At 36.0% G+C, this 23,971-nt stretch overlaps 1 protein-coding gene across 2 annotated transcripts in view; it reads right to left on the bottom strand.

Annotated features, from left to right (window-relative positions):
* Window positions 1-23,971, bottom strand: part of toc (toucan) — a 140,421-nt gene that overhangs the window by 58,323 nt on the left and 58,127 nt on the right. For both annotated transcript variants that reach the window (XM_070209477.1, XM_070209478.1), the window contains exon 3: window positions 14,942-15,057. In XM_070209477.1, coding sequence (XP_070065578.1) covers window positions 14,942-15,057 — 116 coding nt within the window. The remainder of the gene's footprint in view (window positions 1-14,941; window positions 15,058-23,971) is intronic.

The following is a 23,971-nucleotide window of genomic DNA, read 5'->3' as shown; positions in this document are numbered from 1 at the left end:
ATATAGGATATTTGAGGATACCTTTTTAGTCATGAATTTTGACCAAAAATTATGTTGTCAGATTTGGATGCAGAATTGATCTAGAGGCCAAACCATGAAAAAAAAGCCAAACCTTATGAAAATCGGTTAAGATTTGACCTAGTTATGGGAGTGGGAAGTTTTGAGTATGTCTATATAGGTTATTTGAGGATACCTTTTTAGACATGAATTTTGACCAAAAATGATGTTGTCAGATTTGGATGTAGAATTGATCTAGAGGCCAAACCATGAACAAAAAGCCAAACCTTTTGAGAATCGGTTAAGATTTGACCTAGTTATGGGAGTGGGAAGTTTTGATTATGTCTATATAGGATATTTGAGTGTACCTTTTTAGACAGGAATTTTGACCAAAAATTATGTTGTCAGATTTGGATGCAGAATTGATCTAGAGGCCAAACCATGAACAAAAAGCCAAACCTTATGAAAATCGGTTAAGATTTGACATAGTTATGGGAGTGGGAAGTTTTGACTATGTCTATATAGGTTATTTGAGGATACCTTTTTAGACATGAATTTTGACCAAAAATTATGTTGTCAGATTTGAATGCAGAATTGATCTAGAGGCCAAACCATGAACAAAAAGCCAAACCTTTTGAGAATCGGTTAAGATTTGACCTAGTTATGGGAGTGGGAAGTTTTGAGTATGTCCATATAGGATATTTGAGGATACCTTTTTAGTCATGAATTTTGACCAAAAATTATGTTGTCAGATTTGGATGCAGAATTGATCTAGAGGCCAAACCATGAAAAAAAAGCCAAACCTTATGAAAATCGGTTAAGATTTGACCTAGTTATGGGAGTGGGAAGTTTTGAGTATGTCTATATAGGTTATTTGAGGATACCTTTTTAGACATAATTTTGACCAAAAATTATGTTGTCAGATTTGGATGCAGAATTGATCTAGAGGCCAAACCATGAACAAAAAGCCAAACCTTATGAAAATCGGTTAAGATTTGACATAGTTATGGGAGTGGGAAGTTTTGACTATGTCTATATAGGTTATTTGAGGATACCTTTTTAGACATGAATTTTGACCAAAAATTATGTTGTCAGATTTGAATGCAGAATTGATCTAGAGGCCAAACCATGAACAAAAAGCCAAACCTTTTGAGAATCGGTTAAGATTTGACCTAGTTATGGGAGTGGGAAGTTTTGAGTATGTCCATATAGGATATTTGAGGATACCTTTTTAGACATGAATTTTGACCAAAAATTATGTTGTCAGATTTGGATGCAGAATTGATCTAGAGGCCAAACCATGAAAAAAAAGCAAAACCTTATGAAAATCGGTTAAGATTTGACCTAGTTATGGGAGTGGGAAGTTTTGAGTATGTCTATATAGGTTATTTGAGGATACCTTTTTAGACATGAATTTTGACCAAAAATGATGTTGTCAGATTTGGATGTAGAATTGATCTAGAGGCCAAACCATGAACAAAAAGCCAAACCTTTTGAGAATCGGTTAAGATTTGACCTAGTTATGGGAGTGGGAAGTTTTGATTATGTCTATATAGGATATTTGAGTGTACCTTTTTAGACAGGAATTTTGACCAAAAATTATGTTGTCAGATTTGGATGCAGAATTGATCTAGAGGCCAAACCATGAACAAAAAGCCAAACCTTATGAAAATCGGTTAAGATTTGACATAGTTATGGGAGTGGGAAGTTTTGACTATGTCTATATAGGTTATTTGAGGATACCTTTTTAGACATGAATTTTGACCAAAAATTATGTTGTCAGATTTGAATGCAGAATTGATCTAGAGGCCAAACCATGAACAAAAAGCCAAACCTTTTGAGAATCGGTTAAGATTTGACCTAGTTATGGGAGTGGGAAGTTTTGAGTATGTCCATATAGGATATTTGAGGATACCTTTTTAGTCATGAATTTTGACCAAAAATTATGTTGTCAGATTTGGATGCAGAATTGATCTAGAGGCCAAACCATGAAAAAAAAGCCAAACCTTATGAAAATCGGTTAAGATTTGACCTAGTTATGGGAGTGGGAAGTTTTGAGTATGTCTATATAGGTTATTTGAGGATACCTTTTTAGACATAATTTTGACCAAAAATTATGTTGTCAGATTTGGATGCAGAATTGATCTAGAGGCCAAACCATGAACAAAAAGCCAAACCTTATGAAAATCGGTTAAGATTTGACATAGTTATGGGAGTGGGAAGTTTTGACTATGTCTTTATAGGTTATTTGAGGATACCTTTTTAGACATGAATTTTGACCAAAAATTATGTTGTCAGATTTGAATGCATAATTGATCTAGAGGCCAAACCATGAACAAAAAGCCAAACCTTTTGAGAATCGGTTAAGATTTGACCTAGTTATGGGAGTGGGAAGTTTTGAGTATGTCCATATAGGATATTTGAGGATACCTTTTTAGACATGAATTTTGACCAAAAATTATGTTGTCAGATTTGGATGCAGAATTGATCTAGAGGCCAAACCATGAAAAAAAAGCCAAACCTTATGAAAATCGGTTAAGATTTGACCTAGTTATGGGAGTGGGAAGTTTTGAGTATGTCTATATAGGTTATTTGAGGATACCTTTTTAGACATAATTTTGACCAAAAATTATGTTGTCAGATTTGGATGCAGAATTGATCTAGAGGCCAAAACATGAACAAAAAGCCAAACCTTACGAAAATCGGTTAAGATTTGACCTAGTTATGGGAGTGGGAAGTTTTGAGTATGTCCATATAGGATATTTGAGGATACCTTTTTAGACATGAATTTTGACCAAAAATTATGTTGTCAGATTTGGATGCAGAATTGATCTAGAGGCCAAACCATGAACAAAAAGCCAAACCTTATGAAAATCGGTTAAGATTTGACATAGTTATGGGAGTGGGAAGTTTTGACTATGTCTATATAGGTTATTTGAGGATACCTTTTTAGACATGAATTTTGACCAAAAATTTTGTTGTCAGATTTAAATGCAGAATTGATCTAGAGGCCAAACCATGAACAAAAAGCCAAACCTTTTGAGAATCGGTTAAGATTTGACCTAGTTATGGGAGTGGGAAGTTTTGAGTATGTCCATATAGGATATTTGAGGATACCTTTTTAGACATGAATTTTGACGAAAAATTATGTTGTCAGATTTGGATGCAGAATTGATCTAGAGGCCAAACCATGAAAAAAAAGCCAAACCTTATGAAAATCGGTTAAGATTTGACCTAGTTATGGGAGTGGGAAGTTTTGAGTATGTCTATATAGGTTATTTGAGGATACCTTTTTAGACATGAATTTTGACCAAAAATTATGTTGTCAGATTTGGATGCAGAATTGATCTAGAGGCCAAACCATGAACAAAAAGCCAAACCTTATGAAAATCGGTTAAGATTTGACATAGTTATGGGAGTGGGAAGTTTTGAGTATGTCCCTATAGGATATTTGAGGATACCTTTTTAGACATGAATTTTGACCAAAAATTATGTTGTCAGATTTGGATGCAGAATTGATCTAGAGGCCAAACCATGAAAAAAAAGCCAAACCTTATGAAAATCGGTTAAGATTTGACCTAGTTATGGGAGTGGGAAGTTTTGAGTATGTCTATATAGGTTATTTGAGGATACCTTTTTAGACATGAATTTTGACCAAAAATTATGTTGTCAGATTTGGATGTAGAATTGTTCTAGAGGCCAAACCATGAACAAAAAGCTAAACCTTTTGAGAATCGGTTAAGATTTGACCTAGTTATGGGAGTGGGAAGTTTTGAGTATGTCCCTATAGGATATTTGAGGATACCTTTTTAGACATGAATTTTGACCAAAAATTATGTTGTCAGATTTGGATGCAGAATTGATCTAGAGGCCAAACCATGAAAAAAAAGCCAAACCTTATGAAAATCGGTTAAGATTTGACCTAGTTATGGGAGTGGGAAGTTTTGAGTATGTCTATATAGGTTATTTGAGGATACCTTTTTAGACATAATTTTGACCAAAAATTATGTTGTCAGATTTGGATGCAGAATTGATCTAGAGGCCAAACCATGAACAAAAAGCCAAACCATGAACAAAAAGCCAAACCTTATGAAAATCGGTTAAGATTTGACATAGTTATGGGAGTGGGAAGTTTTGACTATGTCTATATAGGTTATTTGAGGATACCTTTTTAGACATGAATTTTGACCAAAAATTTTGTTGTCAGATTTAAATGCAGAATTGATCTAGAGGCCAAACCATGAACAAAAAGCCAAACCTTTTGAGAATCGGTTAAGATTTGACCTAGTTATGGGAGTGGGAAGTTTTGAGTATGTCCATATAGGATATTTGAGGATACCTTTTTAGACATGAATTTTGATCAAAAATTATGTTGTCAGATTTGGATGCAGAATTGATCTAGAGGCCAAACCATGAAAAAAAAGCCAAACCTTATGAAAATCGGTTAAGATTTGACCTAGTTATGGGAGTGGGAAGTTTTGAGTATGACTATATAGGTTATTTGAGGATACCTTTTTAGACATGAATTTTGACCAAAAATTATGTTGTCAGATTTGGATGCAGAATTGATCTAGAGGCCAAACCATGAACAAAAAGCCAAACCTTATGAAAATCGGTTAAGATTTGACATAGTTATGGGAGTGGGAAGTTTTGAGTATGTCTATATAGGATATTTGAGGATACCTTTTTAGACATGAATTTTGACCAAAAATTTTGTTGTCAGATTTAAATGCAGAATTGATCTAGAGGCCAAACCATGAACAAAAAGCCAAACCTTTTGAGAATCGGTTAAGATTTGACCTAGTTATGGGAGTGGGAAGTTTTGAGTATGTCCATATAGGATATTTGAGGATACCTTTTTAGACATGAATTTTGACCAAAAATTATGTTGTCAGATTTGGATGCAGAATTGATCTAGAGGCCAAACCATGAACAAAAAGCCAAACCTTATGAAAATCGGTTAAGATTTGACCTAGTTATGGGAGTGGGAAGTTTTGAGTATGACTATATAGGTTATTTGAGGATACCTTTTTAGACATGAATTTTGACCAAAAATTATGTTGTCATATTTGGATGCAGAATTGATCTAGAGGCCAAACCATGAACAAAAAGCCAAACCTTATGAAAATCGGTTAAGATTTGACCTAGTTATGGGAGTGGGAAGTTTTGAGTATGACTATATAGGTTATTTGAGGATACCTTTTTAGACATGAATTTTGACCAAAAATTATGTTGTCATATTTGGATGCAGAATTGATCTAGAGGCCAAACCATGAACAAAAAGCCAAACCTTATGAAAATCGGTTAAGATTTGACATAGTTATGGGAGTGGGAAGTTTTGAGTATGACTATATAGGTTATTTGAGGATACCTTTTTAGACATGAATTTTGACCAAAAATTATGTTGTCAGATTTGGATGCAGAATTGATCTAGAGGCCAAACCATGAACAAAAAGCCAAACCTTATGAAAATCGGTTAAGATTTGACATAGTTATGGGAGTGGGAAGTTTTGAGTATGTCTATATAGGTTATTTGAGGATACCTTTTTAGACATGAATTTTGACCAAAAATTTTGTTGTCAGATTTAAATGCAGAATTGATCTAGAGGCCAAACCATGAACAAAAAGCCAAACCTTATGAAAATCGGTTAAGATTTGACATAGTTATGGGAGTGGGAAGTTTTGAGTATGTCTATATAGGTTATTTGAGGATACCTTTTTAGACATAATTTTGACCAAAAATTATGTTGTCAGATTTGGATGCAGAATTGATCTAGAGGCCAAACCATGAACAAAAAGCCAAACCTTATGAAAATCGGTTAAGATTTGACCTAGTTATGGGAGTGGGAAGTTTTGAGTATGTCTATATAGGTTATTTGAGGATACCTTTTTAGACATGAATTTTGACCAAAAATTATGTTGTCAGATTTGGATGCAGAATTGATCTAGAGGCCAAACCATGAACAAAAAGCCAAACCTTATGAAAATCGGTTAAGATTTGACATAGTTATGGGAGTGGGAAGTTTTGACTATGTCTATATAGGTTATTTGAGGATACCTTTTTAGACATGAATTTTGACCAAAAATTTTGTTGTCAGATTTAAATGCAGAATTGATCTAGAGGCCAAACCATGAAAAAAAAGCCAAACCTTATGAAAATCGGTTAAGATTTGACCTAGTTATGGGAGTGGGAAGTTTTGAGTATGACTATATAGGTTATTTGAGGATACCTTTTTAGACATGAATTTTGACCAAAAATTATGTTGTCAGATTTGGATGCAGAATTGATCTAGAGGCCAAACCATGAACAAAAAGCCAAACCTTATGAAAATCGGTTAAGATTTGACATAGTTATGGGAGTGGGAAGTTTTGAGTATGTCTATATAGGATATTTGAGGATACCTTTTTAGACATGAATTTTGACCAAAAATTTTGTTGTCAGATTTAAATGCAGAATTGATCTAGAGGCCAAACCATGAAAAAAAAGCCAAACCTTATGAAAATCGGTTAAGATTTGACCTAGTTATGGGAGTGGGAAGTTTTGAGTATGACTATATAGGTTATTTGAGGATACCTTTTTAGACATGAATTTTGACCAAAAATTATGTTGTCAGATTTGGATGCAGAATTGATCTAGAGGCCAAACCATGAACAGAAAGCCAAACCTTTTGAGAATCGGTTAAGATTTGACCTAGTTATGGGAGTGGGAAGTTTTGAGTATGTCCATATAGGATATTTGAGGACACCTTTTTAGACATGAATTTTGACCAAAAATTATGTTGTCAGATTTGGATGTAGCCGACGTCAGCTATACAAAGCGCCTGCTGACAGACAGCTGAGCTCTCAGCTGTCAGGAGTGAGCGAGAGCGAGAGAGGGAGCGAGTGGAAGCAGTGTAACCGCTGCTGGTTACACGCTTGTGTTGAGCCCGCGATTGTAAATTATAAATGCATGCAAGCGAGAGCGAGAGCGAAAGAGAGCGGGAGCGCAAAAATGCAAATATGATAATAATAATGTAAAAAGCACAAAGCACACGGCACAAAGCACGTCAAGTGAAAATTAAGAAAGAGCAAAAAAAAAAAAATAGAAGAAGCAGAAGCAGAAGAAAAAAGAAGCCGCAACGCAGACAACTCTTGACTGCATAATGAAAATAATAGCCGTCACAATGATAAACATGCACACACACACACACACGCTCACACCAAGATGCAGTTAGCTTTAGAAAACGCAGTAGAATCACGGCAGAGCAAAGCTGAGCGAGAGCGACAGAGAGAGAGGGGGCGGGGGCAACTCAGCCGCGGGCCAGTTGCAATTGAAGCAGTTGAGAAACTCACGAATGCAGGAAACAGGTGTCGCACTTGCACTTGTCTAAAACAACGAGAACAAAACTTTACATCATTATCTTTCTTATCTCTATCAACAGGAAGATAGCTTGGCGATAGAGTTGTGCTCTGATTTAACTTCTTGAGCACCTTGGCGGCCCAAAAGTAATTAAACAAAGCGCTTTCAGTTTGGGAAAAGTTTATAAATTGTTGTGTTGTTGCTCTTAATTTGTTTTATTTGAGTTTGATCTGCTTCAATTTCGAGTTGTTTTTTTTTAAATTATAAAAGTAAAATACCGTCATAGAACAAATCTTAATAAAACTTAGAAAAGAAATCCAGATCACATTAAATTCGACCTGATTTGGGCAAATTTTTGTTTCTTTTGGATGCAGAATTGATCTAGAGGCCAAACCATGAAAAAAAAAGCCAAACCTTATGAAAATCGGTTAAGATTTGACATAGTTATGGGAGTGGGAAGTTTTGAGTATGTCTATATAGGATATTTGAGGATACCTTTTTAGACATGAATTTTGACCAAAAATTTTGTTGTCAGATTTAAATGCAGAATTGATCTAGAGGCCAAACCATGAACAGAAAGCCAAACCTTTTGAGAATCGGTTAAGATTTGACCTAGTTATGGGAGTGGGAAGTTTTGAGTATGTCCATATAGGATATTTGAGGACACCTTTTTAGACATGAATTTTGACCAAAAATTATGTTGTCAGATTTGGATGCAGAATTGATCTAGAGGCCAAACCATGAAAAAAAAGCCAAACCTTATGAAAATCGGTTAAGATTTGACCTAGTTATGGGAGTGGGAAGTTTTGAGTATGACTATATAGGTTATTTGAGGATACCTTTTTAGACATGAATTTTGACCAAAAATTATGTTGTCAGATTTGGATGCAGAATTGATCTAGAGGCCAAACCATGAACAAAAAGCCAAACCTTATGAAAATCGGTTAAGATTTGACATAGTTATGGGAGTGGGAAGTTTTGAGTATGACTATATAGGTTATTTGAGGATACCTTTTTAGACATGAATTTTGACCAAAAATTATGTTGTCAGATTTGGATGCAGAATTGATCTAGAGGCCAAACCATGAACAAAAAGCCAAACCTTTTGAGAATCGGTTAAGATTTGACATAGTTATGGAAGTGGGAAGTTTTGAGTATGTCCATATAGGATATTTGAGGATACCTTTTTAGACATGAATTTTGACCCAAAATTATATCGGTTAAGATTTGACATAGTTATGGGAGTGGGAAGTTTTGAGTATGACTATATAGGTTATTTGAGGATACCTTTTTAGACATGAATTTTGACCAAAAATTATGTTGTCAGATTTGGATGCAGAATTGATCTAGAGGCCAAACCATGAACAAAAAGCCAAGCCTTTTGAGAATCGGTTAAGAATTGACCTAGTTATGGGAGTGGGAAGTTTTGATTATGTCTATATAGGATATTTGAGGGTACGATTTTGACATGAATTTTGACTTAAAATTTTTTTGCCATATTTGGATGCAGTATTGATCTAGAGGTCAAACCATGAACAAAAAGCAAAACCTTTTGAGAATCGGTTAAGATTTGACCTAGTTATGGGAGTGGGAAGTTTTGATTATGTCTATATAGGATATTTGAGTGTACCATTTTAACATGAATTTTGAACAAAAATTTTGTTGCCAGATTTGGATGCAGAATTGATCTAGAGGCCAAACCACGAACAAAAAGCCAAACCTTTTGAGAATCGGTTAAGATTTGACCTAGTTATGGGAGTGGGAAGTTTTGAGTATTTCTATATAGGATATTTGAGGGTACTTTTTTGACATGAATTTTGACCACAAATTTTGATGCCAGATTTGGATGCAGAATTGATCTTGAGGGCAAATCATGAACAAAAAGCTAAGCCTTGTGCAAATCTCATGAGATTTGACCAAGTTATGGAGGCGGAAAATGTTGAAATTTTTTAAGTATAAAATGTTGTCAATATACTACTATATATCATGTATAGATCTTGTACGAACAACTTTTCTTTAATTTATATCCCCAGAACGCCGCAATTACATGCCATTGTTCTCAGGTTTGATCTAGAGAAACAATCAAGCTTTCGTATAAAATCCTTTCGAAATTATATGTCCGCAAGGGTATTCAATCTTCGGCTTGCTTAGCAACCCTTTTGGTGGCTTATGGACACTTCATTATGCCAAAATGAAAAGTGGCCGAGTTTTAGTTTAGTTTTTTCCGCTGTTGCTGCTGCTGCTGTTACTTCGTATACAATAAAAGAAAGCAACGCCAGCGGAATTATGCAAAATATGCCTATGGGCAACCTAAGGAAAAACAACGCCCAACAGCCCCCACCAGAAATTCAATTATAACAGCAAATGCATTTTGTCCGTATGCACTCAAGTGAAAGTTGACAGCAAGATTTTATAATGTTGTTGTTGCCATTTCCTCAGGTAATCTAACAATTGCAAAGGGCGTCAAATTGTTGGGCGTTGCCAGCTGATTAACAAAATTGTTGGTCTGCTTTTCAAATCAAGTGTTTCATATGGCCCAAGGCGCAGAAATCAAATGGAAACACTTATTGCAGCTACAAAAAAAATAAATAAAAAATAAAAACAATTTTTTGGCAACATCAAAATGTTTTGTAGAGCAAAACAGCACAGTTTTTTTTTTTGCGAAAAGAGTATTAGAATTGTTTTTAAGCCACTGTTCTATAAAAATATCTATTTATGTTGTTAATTATGTGAAATAAGAAAATGTTTTATAAAAATATATGTATACATAAAATTAAAATTTGATGTTGAAGAAAATATTCTATAAAAATGTATCAAGCTCTTTATGTTAAAAAAATATGTGAAATATAAGGATATTTTTTCGAAATGCTGAAGAAAAATGATGGGAAATTCTAGTCTATATATACACGGCGGATCCTTAGCAAAACAAATACAATAAATATAAAATAAATATAAAATATAAAATAATGCAAGATAAAATAAGTTAATTAAGGTTTAAGCCATTGCCAAAAGGATTAAAGAAAATCAAATATGGCGGCAAAATACTTGCTAAAAATGCCATAATACCAGACGCCCTACTCTATAAAAATAACCTTTTTTTTTGCCATAGCGCCCAAGCAAATAGTTAAAAGCAATGTTCGTTCAGTCGAGTATCAAACTATTTCATGGTGGAAAATGTAACAAGAAAAAAATTACTGTAATATTTGCACACATTTTTTTTCTTGTAATACATTTTTTTAGAGCTGTACTTTTTCTGAATAACGCCTACAACACTTTCTCGCATAGTTAAGCGTATTGCGAAAAAAATACTAAATAAATAAAATTGCAATATATCAGAAAAAAATAGCAGTAAATGAAAAGAAATTAAAGAAAACCCAACAGAAAAAAAAAAAGAGAGGGGCAAAAAAATTTCTGTCTAGCATTTTGCAAATTTCCCACATAATTATAAAGCGCCAGCAAGCGAAAAAAAGTTAGTGGAATGAAATGCATATCAGCGCGAGAGTGCGAGTGGGAGAGCAAGAGGCAGGGCAAGCAGTGCAGCGCAAATGAAAGCATAAACATACAGAAACACACACACACACACACACACTGGCACACAGGCACAAAACCCGACGTCAGCTATACAAAGCGCCTGCTGACAGACAGCTGAGCTCTCAGCTGTCAGGAGTGAGCGAGAGCGAGAGAGGGAGCGAGTGGAAGCAGTGTAACCGCTGCTGGTTACACGCTTGTGTTGAGCCCGCGATTGTAAATTATAAATGCATGCAAGCGAGAGCGAGAGCGAAAGAGAGCGGGAGCGCAAAAATGCAAATATGATAATAATAATGTAAAAAGCACAAAGCACACGGCACAAAGCACGTCAAGTGAAAATTAAGAAAGAGCAAAAAAAAAAATAGAAGAAGCAGAAGCAGAAGAAAAAAGAAGCCGCAACGCAGACAACTCTTGACTGCATAATGAAAATAATAGCCGTCACAATGATAAACATGCACACACACACACACACGCTCACACCAAGATGCAGTTAGCTTTAGAAAACGCAGTAGAATCACGGCAGAGCAAAGCTGAGCGAGAGCGACAGAGAGAGAGGGGGCGGGGGCAACTCAGCCGCGGGCCAGTTGCAATTGAAGCAGTTGAGAAACTCACGAATGCCGGAAACAGGTGTCGCACTTGCACTTGTCTAAAACAACGAGAACAAAACTTTACATCATTATCTTCCTTATCTCTATCAACAGGAAGATAGCTTGGCGATAGAGTTGTGATCTGATTTAACTTCTTCAGCACCTTGGCGGGCCAAAAGTAATTAAACAAAGCGCTTTCAGTTTGGGAAAAGTTTATAAATTGTTGTGTTGTTGCTCTTAATTTGTTTTATTTGAGTTTGATCTGTTTCAATTTCGAGTAGTTTTTTTTTAAATTATAAAAGTAAAATACCGTCTTAGAACAAATCTTAATAAATCTTATAAAAGAAATCTCCAGATCACATTAAATTCGACCTGATTTGGGCAAATTTTTGTTTCTTTTTTGTATGTTATTTTTATATCAATCATCATTAATCATATTTAAAAGAAAACTTTCCCATTTGGCTAGCCTTTCTATTAATATTGTTCATATATAATATTATGCCATGATTTAGGCAATTATAGAACTCGTTTCTAGCCAAGTCAATTTCAACCTCAATTTGTTTTAAGTGGATTTTTGTTGGCAAATTAAAGAAAGAAATACAAATTAAAAACTTTTGCACTGATTCTTATATTATGCGAATACTAAATGTGCGAGTATTGCGTTTTATATCACAGTTAAAAATAACTAAAACCGGTTGAGAAAAATATCAAAGCATAAAGAAATTGAGCAATGGCAGCTTGACATTTTGATAATTAGAAATTATTTGTTAATTGAAACGAATTTAAATGAAAACCTGAAATTGTTGACGCAAACGAAGCGATTTGTTCACTTTTTAAATAAGAATTATTCCAGTTAATAATATTTTGCATTCGATTTCTACTTTTTTCTCTTATGACTCAATAAATTTACTTTTTAATTCTTGATTTGTTTGTCTTTCTTTTTAAAGATTTTTAAGTTCTTTTTATTAAGAACGCAGACAGAAAGTTCGGACTGGATTATAAGGTAGTTAAATAAAAGAGATATGTAGAGTGGGCATTTATTTGCTCTGTTTTTAACAGATCCGAATATCGTATAAAACATAAGAACTTAAGATCATTATGCGGGATTCGAGCTGCCTTCCTGCTTAATGTATCTGATCTCGGAGTTTATAGAATGAGGCACGTTTCTAGCCTAAAGACTGTTGCCTAGGTAAATGAACTTGCAGACAAAAGCTAACGGCGCTTTAGAGAGACAAATAGTGGAGAGAGAGAGAGAGAGAGAGAGAGAGAGAGGGAGGGGGCAGGCATCAATGAGAGGCAGGCGCGAGCTCAGGTCGTGGTGGCAACAATTTTGCGGCTGTCGTGAGAACGAATCGAGTTGGCCACAAACTGTAAAATGTAACAAAATGATTAGCCGCATAATTTATGGCCAGGCCAAGACGTTAACAAGAACAGCGTCAAGCCGAGCTGACTGACTGAACTGAACTGACTGAATGATTGATTGACTGACTGACTGACTGACTGACTGATAGCTTATTTGCTTGGGCGCCGAAGCTAATGCGAATTCTCGTTAGCTTTTTGGTTATTCAATGAACGCAACTCGATCGCCTTGAGGGAGGCTACCAAAAAACAACAAAATACAAAAAATAGAACAAGTAAAACTTGGCTAGATGCTGATGCACGACTAGCAGATGCCCTGTAAATTGATTTGAGTAATTGTGTTTACTATGGAGCGTGCCCTACTGAAGAAAGGCCACGAGTTTGCTCTAAAGTAATTAAAATAAATACAGTTTATATTTACAATTTCTAGAAGGAGTGTACTTGACTCTGACTCTGACCCTATGTAGGTCTAGATCTTATGCCACATATATTATGACACATATATTATATGAAATTCTATTCCAGGCAGGCTTCATTGATCCTTATCGGGCATAGATTATAAACTTCCTTAACATATGTTAACAAGAGCCCTGATACCAAAAATTCAAAGCTCTTGCTCTCCCGAGCCCAAAAATGACGTCAAATGCAGCGCAGGTAAAAGCTTTAGGTAAAGGTTCAGGTGTTTTTGCTTTGACTTCGATTGTTTCACATGCGTTGAATACATTTGAGAAACCGGCATTCTCTATAGACAACAACAACAACAATACATAAAAACCTGTTTCTGGCAGCACAAAAGAGTTGGCTTTAATAGGGGCTGCATTGGTCAGCTTTTCAAAAGGGGTTGAGCAACCATAAAGGAAAACCCTCCCAAGCAGAAACCTAATTAGTAGCCAGGCATATTTTTGAACAATTCACATTCACTTGGTATTCACACTTGATTCACACTCTCTTTACTATTATTATTTTTATTTACTTCTCCTGTAAATTTTTGTGTAATTTATAAACACTTTATTATCATAATTTCAAAGGCACGTGTTAATTGCAGATTTCTGGTTAAAAGAACGCGCCATAAAACACGCAAGAAAATCTAGAAAAAATGCGAGCGCTGCCGGCGCGACAACATTGAAAACTCGCCGCAGACTAAAGAGACTCCAAATGGAATTTGTGTTGTGCCGTTTTTATCGCTGCAGATACATTTGTATCTAGATACACACGACACGCTCCCAAGCAACAACAAAAACTCTTAAGCTCTGCACGGCAAACAGCTCTCTAAATGAGACAAAAAGCCGGTTCGCGTTGTTATAGGCTATTCTGTTTTGACCATTTATTAAGCTCGCTTTGGCCGCTTGGTATGTTTCTTGCTTTTAAGCCAAAGGCTTTGAAAACAAGTTTCATTTGCTCTTAAGTTGCCAACATGTTGCGGCAACACGTGCACTGCTTGTCTTTTGAACTGCTTGAATACGATTGGGCAGCAGCGATCATTGCTTGCAATTGTTGCATACTTTCGCGCTGCCGTGTAAAAGTGTTAGGAGTACGAGTTGCAACTATTTCGGAAGTTTTAACACTAGGAGCTGCAACTATTTAATTACACTTCATGCTTTTAAGCGTGTAGTTCAATAATTTATAAACGCTTAAACTCTCAATTTAAAAAATATATCGGGAAGCAATGCACGGCTTACCTTTGCAATGCTTGAAAACGATTGGGCAGCAGCGATCGTTGCATACTTTTGTGCTGCTGTGAAAAAGTGCGAGTTGCAAATATTTTCTAATACAACATGCTTTCAAGCGTTATTTGGTTAAATTTGTAAGATAACATTTAAGTTCTTACTATGTTAAGACTGTTGCTTGTTGTATATTTGACAAGGTAATGCAACGCCAAATGAACTGCTTGCCGGCAAGCAGAACGAACAGCAGCCGCATTTGCTGGTTAAAAGTGTAGCATAATCTTAAGCTTATTAGAAAAATGTACTACTGCAGATATTGAATGAGGGAAATTAAGCGCGACAGAAAAGATCATAACATCTTCTAATTTTCAAATTCACAACAATATCTTCATTAATATTAAGTTTTTCATATTAAAAACAAGACTATATATAATTTAATATTTTTTAATAAAACAAAGGCTACTTACGCAGTGGAGTTTTTGCCAATAGTTTTGGGGAACCGCTGCCATTGCCATTGCCATTGCACAGTGAACTCAGGTCGCTGTGCGAGCTCTTCTGGCTGTCCTTGCTGTAGGAGCGACCACTGTAAGAAACAAAATAAATAATAATTGTATAAATAATATACTATTTAACAGCATAGTAGAGTGCTGTTATAATATACTGTTTAACAGCACAGTAGAGTGCTGTTTACTAACATAATGCTAACAGCAATATTTACTTTATTATTCACGAAAATGCACAATTTAATTGTGGTTTATGAAAAAATGCGATAGAAATTAAAATTATGTGCAAAATATTTGCCAAAAATTAATGAGCGTGCACATTTCTTGAATTTTCAATTGGATTTTCCATTGTGAAAAACTGGCGCCCACTCAAAAATGCGCAAAGCTGTGAAATTTTTTCCAATCGCTACGCTGCACAATCACAAAAACAAATTAAAACGTGAAGAAAGAAAAAAAAAACAACAATCATAAAAACCAGGTGAAAATCGGAAAATGCCAGTAGATAAAATCAATTTGCCCAAAAATTATGCGCTACTTGTTTTACGATTTTTTTTTCTGCTGCTCTGAAATTTCCCTTTTTTTGCGGCGGCTTTCGACATGCAACTTCCGCTCGCTGCGCTAATTGAAAATGCTGCAAGAAAAAATGGGGAAAAATTGGTTGGACAGGGATTTTTTTTTGGTAGCAGGAAACGGACAAGCGAGCAAATGGCCAAAAGGAATTAGCATTGCCAACTGCGTTTCCGTTGGCAGCCAGCGGGCATAACTGTAATTAATGTGCTAGCAACTCCAGCAACAACAAATGCAACAAAAAAAAACTGAAAAATGACAAAGTTGTTGCGTCGCTTGCAGTTGTCAACAAGGCGACAGTTTTCTTGTATGCCACATTTTTCACCAGCTTTCGATACCCTCGCATTGGGTACCATAGTATTGCCATGGAAGTTGTAACTTCTTAAAGAGGCAAATGTATTTATAAAAGTATAAATAGAAAAAAACATACAAAAAAATAAGGATATCTTAGGCACGTCGAATATTTAATACCCTCGTAGGCATTTGCATTCGCAGTTGTGTCAATAAATGTCATGAAAATATCACGAGAAACAGACATATCTTTCCGGCCGATTCTATCTATTGAGCTATATAATATAGTAGTGTTTGAGGCACATATAAGCAGCATGGTTTAACTAGTATATACTGGGATTGGTTAAAATATCTTGATGAACAAAAAATATGTTTCATAAATGATACAACTTTGCACAGCTGCCTCTTTTTACTATCGATTTGATATAAATGTGGTTAGCTCGGAGCGGGCTACTATATCATCTACCTATTATGGAAAACTGGGCTTAAACTTGAGTTTAGGCAAACAAATATTCCACCAAAGGGCATTCAAGTGTCGACAACCTTTGCTAAGCTGTGTTTGTTTTTCTTGTTTTCCTTGGTTTTCTGTGGTTTCTTTGTGCAGCTACAAGTGAAAAATGCACCGTTCACGGCATTTAATTCAATTTTCTTGTTGTCGCATAATTAAATGCAATTATAACGCAATTGTCAATGCATCTGCACCTGCTGTCAGCCAACCAGTGCGAATAATCCACCAAAGAGGATGCCCGCTTAAGAAAACCACTTTTTTATTATCCGGTTATAAATCAACATTTTTAAAAAAAAGATATAATTTAATAGGAAAAAAGTTGAGTGCACCCAATAAATGTTGTTAAGAAAACTATTTAACATTTTATGGACTTTATTTCAATTGCAAGTTTCTTTGTGGCAGGTTTGCCAACTTAATATACAACTGCATTACGGTTGTGGCTAGTTGAAAAGGCAGTAGGGTTGCCACCATTTTGATGAAATTGTGAAACACATTGTGGTACGGTTGCTGACGTATCACACAACTGAAGTACAGTTGTGCCTAGTTGGAAGAGCGGGTGTGCTTTAGGGTTGCCATCACTGTGATTAAATTGAGAAACATGTTGCTGCAGGGTTGCCAACATAATACGCAACTAAAGTACAGTTGTGCCTAGTTGAAAAAGCGTACCTGCTTTAGGGCTGCCATTAAATTGATTTATTTAAAACACAGACCTAGAGCAACTACTTTGAGCTATAAAAGAAATCTTTAAAGATATCCTTTCATTTGGTATATTTGGAAATACTAAAGAAATTCCTTAGAATATGTCATATCCCATATTCACGAGCCGCATGATGCACCCTATACTCAAACCAATCCCAGATGGGCTTTCAACGGGGTTGACTGCAACTGATATGTGTGTGTGTGTGTGCACTATGGTGCAAAGTTTTTTGTTGTTGTCGCCGTCTATTGCATATTTAATTAATTTCTTCATATTTGCATTTCATTAATAATGCATTTTAATTACATCGCACTGCAAACCACATGCCCCTTCCCTTGCCACAGTCTGTTACATTTTCAGTGTCTGATGATATAATAAATATTTATAACAAGCGTCACGAACGCAATGCGAAGACAGACAATACTTGTGAGCTATTTTAAAGTGCAATTTGTTTATAACTCAGTGCCCTACCGTCCCTCAGCAGTCCCACTCCCCTCGCTGTCTACACTATGCCACTCGTACCCCCCCGCCCACACTTTTGGTGCAAGTTTTGATTCTTCGTCTTAATTTCCGCACATTGTTTATGCTTGAGTTCCCTTGGCGGCGTGTCGATGCGTTTTTCCTCTGCGCTTCTCGTTTTGCATAATTAATTTCATTCCCTCCATTCCTAAACCCTGCACTCACCTACTCCTCTGCCACTCTACTCCCTGCACGCTTGCCCAGAGCCCCATTTTCTTTGGTGCACATCGAAATTCGCACTTATTACCTGCTTTTTATGAACTTCGCTGTTGCCTGTTGCGGAAGCTGCATCTCAGTGGGCGTGGCGGCACCCTCAAAAAGGGCAACGACACAGAAAAAGAAAAACGAATGAAGAAACCTTGACAGTGAAAATGTGCTGGCAGAGTGAAAATGGGGTTGCGCGCATTGCCATTTCCCGGAGAACGGAATGTGGCAAAGTGTCTGAAGAAAATGCAAGAAATGAATCTTGAGCTGTAAAATATAATGAGTATTTTAAGGAAATAAGTTTATGAACTTAAATAAAAGGCGAACATCAAAAGAGGAAAATGTTATCAAAATAACTAAACAAAGGCAAATTTATGTGCTTATAAAGTTGAATTTTAAAAGAGTTTTTCTGTTTTTCAGCTGAAATAGATAATGCGATATTTGTATCTGGGAAAATAATAAAAACGTAAATAAAAATAAAGCGAGAAAGTAAACATATCTTTGCCATGTCGACGATTTGATACCCAAACATTTCCCTGATGATTTTAAGGATATGTGAAAAAAGTGAGTCTCGGACAAACTGAGTTTGATGAAAATATCTTGGAAAATATATTATTGACCATCTAGAACCAAGCATCAAATCCATGCGTAGACAAGGTTGTTGTCTTTTGAAGGAATAATGTTTATAATGGTTTACAGATTGAAAGACCTTTTGCTATATTCGTGATCAAGATTCTTAACGCAAGACAAGCCAAAACGAAAACCCGATAGTTAATAGCTTTTGAATCTTCACATTACATCGAATTGTATAAACTCAGAGTAGTTATAAGACTTTGAAAAACAGCTGAGCTAACTGAAAAAAATGAAGGAAATATCCCAACAGCAGCTAATTGAACACTTTTTCTCTTTGTTCTTCATGTGTTACACACTTTTAACTCCACTTCCAAGCCACGTTCCATTGATCCATATTCAGAGGTGTAATTAGAACAGAGTTGTTAATGAAAGATAAACACGGCTCCAACTCAAATTGAACTACATAAAATGAAGAAAAAACAGAAGAACATTTGCTACCAGACAACAAGCAACAGCAACTGTTGTCAACAGCAGAATAATTACCATTTCTTATCGCGCTGCTATTTCAATTTACACATTTTGCAATAGAGACCCGAAGTCGGCGGTCGGCTCTGAAGTTGATTTTGTATCTGCGGCTGACTGCACATGTCGTGTCTCATTAAGAAATGCAACAACAATAACAAAAACAACAGGAAAGCAACATTCGCGACGTTTTCCTAACCTCAATGTTGACAGCCGTCTGCCAGTGTTGACAACGCTCCATTGTAAGAAATATACATATACATATATGTGTGTGTGTGTATATGGCATAAGTATCTATCGCATATTAGGCACACAGCCCATTTATGACGCACAGCAAAAAATGTGTGGCAAAGCGGGCGGGCAGGTTGCACATTTGCCATTTCTATCGCAGCAGACGATGTTGCATGCCACCGCCAACAAGAAAACAACAACAACAACCGGTAGCAGGGGAGTTTGTTGTCGTTGTAATCGTAATTGCCGTTGTTGCTGCTTTTATACTCTTGCCAAGCATAAGTTCAAATTTATAAGATTTGCGAAAAGACTTTCATAGAATAAAAGGTCTTGGTATATTTAAATTGTAGATTTACCAATCAAACCCTTAAAGATAATGAGCTATATGAACTTCAATTGTAAGCCTTGTAAGAGCCCCCTTTTTTACTCCAAGACTTCAAAAAGTTTCTCCAAAATCGAAAATTATTGATTTAAGGTCACCGTTTTTTGTCCTCTTCTTGAGGATAATGCTTAGAACATTTATATGTTAGGCCTTGCAAAAGGGTTTTCTTTGTTGCAAAACTCCAAATAATTTCTCGAAATCGAGAGTGTTTATCAATCAATACAAGAACTAGATCGAAGTGAATTGTAAGTTTCCAAAATATTAGAGAAATTTTCTTAATTTTTAGAAAGTTATGTATCCTCTTTTAATATCTATCTATATATCCGTATTTTTCTATTTTTTTTCTTTTTAATCTTTTATAATGAGACTTCTAAGGGCATTTAATATTCGTAGTGGGCTTTCGGTAATGAATTCAGTTCCGTTTGCCGTTTGTTATTGTAATCCATTATGTGGGGCTTGTCTGTGCCCCGCTTTGAGCTCAAATTCTGTTGATGCTCCATTAATAACTCATGCGTTGAACAAAAGCAGTGCAACAGCCGGTGCCTACCCCTCTTTCTCCCACTCGCTCTCCCTCTCGCTAACTTGCGCTCTCAATTATTTAAGTTGTATGACCATATAGTATACTCATTCACATGATCTATTGTGAATTAGACTGTTGCAAGCTGTCGTGACAATGCGCCAATGGGCGGAGTGGCAGTGGCAAGTGGAAACTTGGCAGGTGAGAGAACTGAGAGACTCCAAATAAACACATACAAATTTTCTGAGTTTCTGTTCCGAATTGCTGAGTTCTTTGCTTTGAAGGCATTTGCATTTTTGCAGTTCCATAATATTTGGTATGTATTCTCAAGAAAATTGCAGTTATCTTGAGTGCATGGGGGAAAAAATAAAACTTTGTAAGCGCCGAAAAGAATTTTTCCGTCATGATCTCTGACTAATTAAGCAGCATATAAATTAGCCGAAAAGGTCACCTAGTTATGCGAAGAACAAAAGAATTGATTAATGTGAATTTTCACAAGCAGAAAAACACACATTCATGTAAATATGCAAAGAACGCGCATAATGGACTCATTGTGCCGCTCGGTCGGACCGATCCATGGAAAAGGAAGTGGGCAATTAAATTATTCCGAGACTTGAGGTTAGCAGATCAGAGCGCGGACCGGGGCCAACGAATGATTAAAGCAAAATCTGCTTGTGGTCCAAAGTGAAAGTACGCAAATTGTGGTTAAAAACTGAAAAGCTGATAAAAATCCATACAAAGGCAAATAATGCTCCAAATGCAAACGAAAACTTCAAAAGCCACTCGAATCAATTTCAAGCAATTGCCCCAACAGCAAATCACTCAGAATCAAAACATAGATAACGACTATGAGATACCCATTACTAAAAACTATCTTTATGTTGATCTATTTTAAAGTTCGACGTCTGTTTAAAGTCTCTAAATCTTAGCCGAGGCGCCCTCTGGCTGACATTTAGCATAGACTCAAACCACAAGCATTTATCATTTAATCCTTGAACATTTTATATTTAGCTTAAAAATAATAGAGCAAAGGCACAGTATAATGAAATTTGCTGTATGGTTAGTTAGTGAGCTTGTGTTCTACATATCAGAACTCTTACTAATATATTTATAATCCTCAGCAACATTTTACTATTCACATTCAAGTTCATTAGGTTTACATCACATAGTTCTTGTTAAATTAAGAGTACATTTTTGGCTAAGACTTTGGTGGCAGGGCTTTTAATATATTTCATATACATATTATATAAAACATGTTATTTTTATAGATATAAGATTCATTATTCCTTTTGCTACTTGAGGAAGTCCTGCTTAAGATTTCTTAAGCTTTAAAACTTCATGGCTTTAAATTTGTTACTTCAATATGCATATAATCTATTTAATAGATTCTCCTTATTTCAATTCACTTTTCTTTATATTTATATTCTGTATTCTTAAAAAGATGAGCTCAATTAAAAGTTTCTTTTTTCCTTTCAGCTTTTTTTTTTTTACAGGGTATAACGAGTTGATGCTTGAATTTCAATTAAATGACCAGTTGAAATTTAAATGCCCTCTGTGTGTGTTTGGCACAAGCAAATAACAGACAGAGACAGAGAGAGAGAAAGAGAGAGAGCGGGAGCTAGGGTGAACGGGAGGAGGAGAACAACTCCCCCAATCGTCCAGCTACTCCCCCATCCAAAGTTGGCTGCAGCCTCTGGCCAACAGTTGCAACTGCAATTAAATTTAATGGAAGCTCATTAAGCGTACGAATTGTATTTGGGTTCGAGGGCTGCAAGAGGGCATTGGAGGCGACTGCTTAGCAAATTGCAGCGAATTGCATAATTCGCAGCCCCCCCTCTCCATCCTTTTTGGGCTGCTTTTGTCTCGCTGCTGAGACGCACAAGTTGCAGAAATTATTGAGGAAGCAGCGCTAGTTGGCAACTTGCAACACAGCGCACGGAAGTCGCTTAGTTGTCATCCATTTGAATGGCTCCTCAAGGGCCAACGAGGCCAAAACTCAATCCAAAGAAGAGAAGAAAAAAAAATCCCACTCAATGCCATAAAAAAGTGATAATTTTTTTCCATCCATTTTTTTTTTCTCCCTTTTATTTTTGTGACGACAGCAATTAAAACGTAGCCGGTGGCATCAATAAAACGGAACAATTGTCAGGTTGTAAAAAAGCGTTTACAGCATCAAAGCCGGCAATAGAAATGGTTGTTGTTGGCGTCGCATAACCCTTTGGTTATATTTTACAAGGAATGGGGTTAAGCCGAGACCAAAACGGTTTGATGTGAAAAACGAGCGTTAGTGTTGCATAGTGCAGAAAGCATTATAGTGTTATATAGTGTTATATATTGAAGTAGAAGAACAAAATAATAGTTCCTTCTTTTACTTATATATTTTTTGTCAGCTCTCGGAAAAACTTCTTTGGGAGGAAAATTATTAAATCAAACTAAACGGGGCTAGTTATCGATATTGAGAAACAAACTCGTACTTCGCGGGCACGTTTGAGTCTGTAGTTCTTAAAGGTTCTGAGTTCGAAGTGCTCACACATACGGTCAGATAGATGGACGGACGGACAGACGGACATAGCTAGATCGAATCAGCTATTGATGCTTCCTTCTGCCTGTCACATACATCTGGACACACACAGCATACCCCCTTTACGCATTTTTAATGGGTTTAGTAAAAATCGAATCGGCCCAAAAATCAATCGCAAAATGCCCCATTAAATAAGATGACTGAATCAATTTAACGACATGCACTTCCTTCCTTCTTTTCGTTCCCCTCCCCAAAATGCAAAACGTAAACAAAATCTTTGGTTAATTACATCATCAGCTCCAGACGCAAAATGGCCAAAGACCGCAACCCCAATTCGTATAGTTTATGTTACAACAACAACAACAATAACAACAACATATGGAGATATATTCGAAATTGCGGTCAACCGAGAATTACGTTATAAATAGCCATTCGAGAAACACACGAAAAATTATTATTTGTTCTGCCATTCCGCATGGCTTTGACCAAAATGCCATTTTGGTTATAACCGATTTTATGTTTCTTTGTTTTCCAGCCGAGGATCTTATACATATATGTATATATATATATATTTAGATATATTTTCTTGTTTGAGTGCAAACATAAAATAACGCCCAGATTTTAGCTGCTGAGTGCCAGGTATTTGGTTTTGTTGTTCGCCATTGGCCCTCAGAAACGTAGAAAAGCAGCAACATGTGCTTAATTGATCGGCTGGCAGATACCCTGTTGGGTTTAGGAAGTCATTGCTGCGAAGAGTTTCGCCTATTTTCTTAATTTACTTCACGATCGTTTTTACTTTTGTCTGGGATAAAAAAAGTTATGTTAAAGGGCAATTAGGGGAATGTCTCGCATTGGTGATACATTTGCGATAGACAGTATTATGTTTAAGCTAAAAATTTGCTCTTTGTTTGCAAACTGAAATACCCGTCTTTGCCATTTGTTCATTCACAGGGCAAACAAAAACTGTCTGCTTTTCAACATTAGCGCACTCAGCTGGAACTTGAGCGCGAAAATTTTGGTGCAAAAAGTGTCCATAACTCGTATTAATTGAAAGACGTACAACAACAATTTGCTAGCCCCCCGTTGGAAAAATGATGAAGCAAAGTAAGCAAAGTATTCAAGAGGATGTAGCACAAATAACAACCACAGCCACAACAAGAACTTAATTGATTCTGGGCCTTAACAACCGGCGTCGGTTTTGGTTGAGCGCCCGTTTATGTTTTCTACCCATGTAAAATGAACGAAACTGAGCGTAAACATTTCAACAACTTTACAGAGATAATGCCAGTTAGCGTTGGGTGAAATAGTTTTCAGAGCCTTACGAATTTGTAATGAGCCATAGGCTTAGAGGATTAACATATATACAGGCTTGTAATTAAAACTGAGACTTTCAGAGCTGGGACATAGAAATCTAAATGAAATAGTTGAATTCTTATTCGAAATATTTAAGCTTAAAAATCAG

This window comes from Drosophila virilis, chromosome 4 (assembly GCF_030788295.1).
Source record: "Drosophila virilis strain 15010-1051.87 chromosome 4, Dvir_AGI_RSII-ME, whole genome shotgun sequence".
NCBI classification, from domain to species: domain Eukaryota; kingdom Metazoa; phylum Arthropoda; class Insecta; order Diptera; family Drosophilidae; genus Drosophila; species Drosophila virilis.
This window is presented reverse-complemented; position numbering and strand designations above follow the sequence as displayed.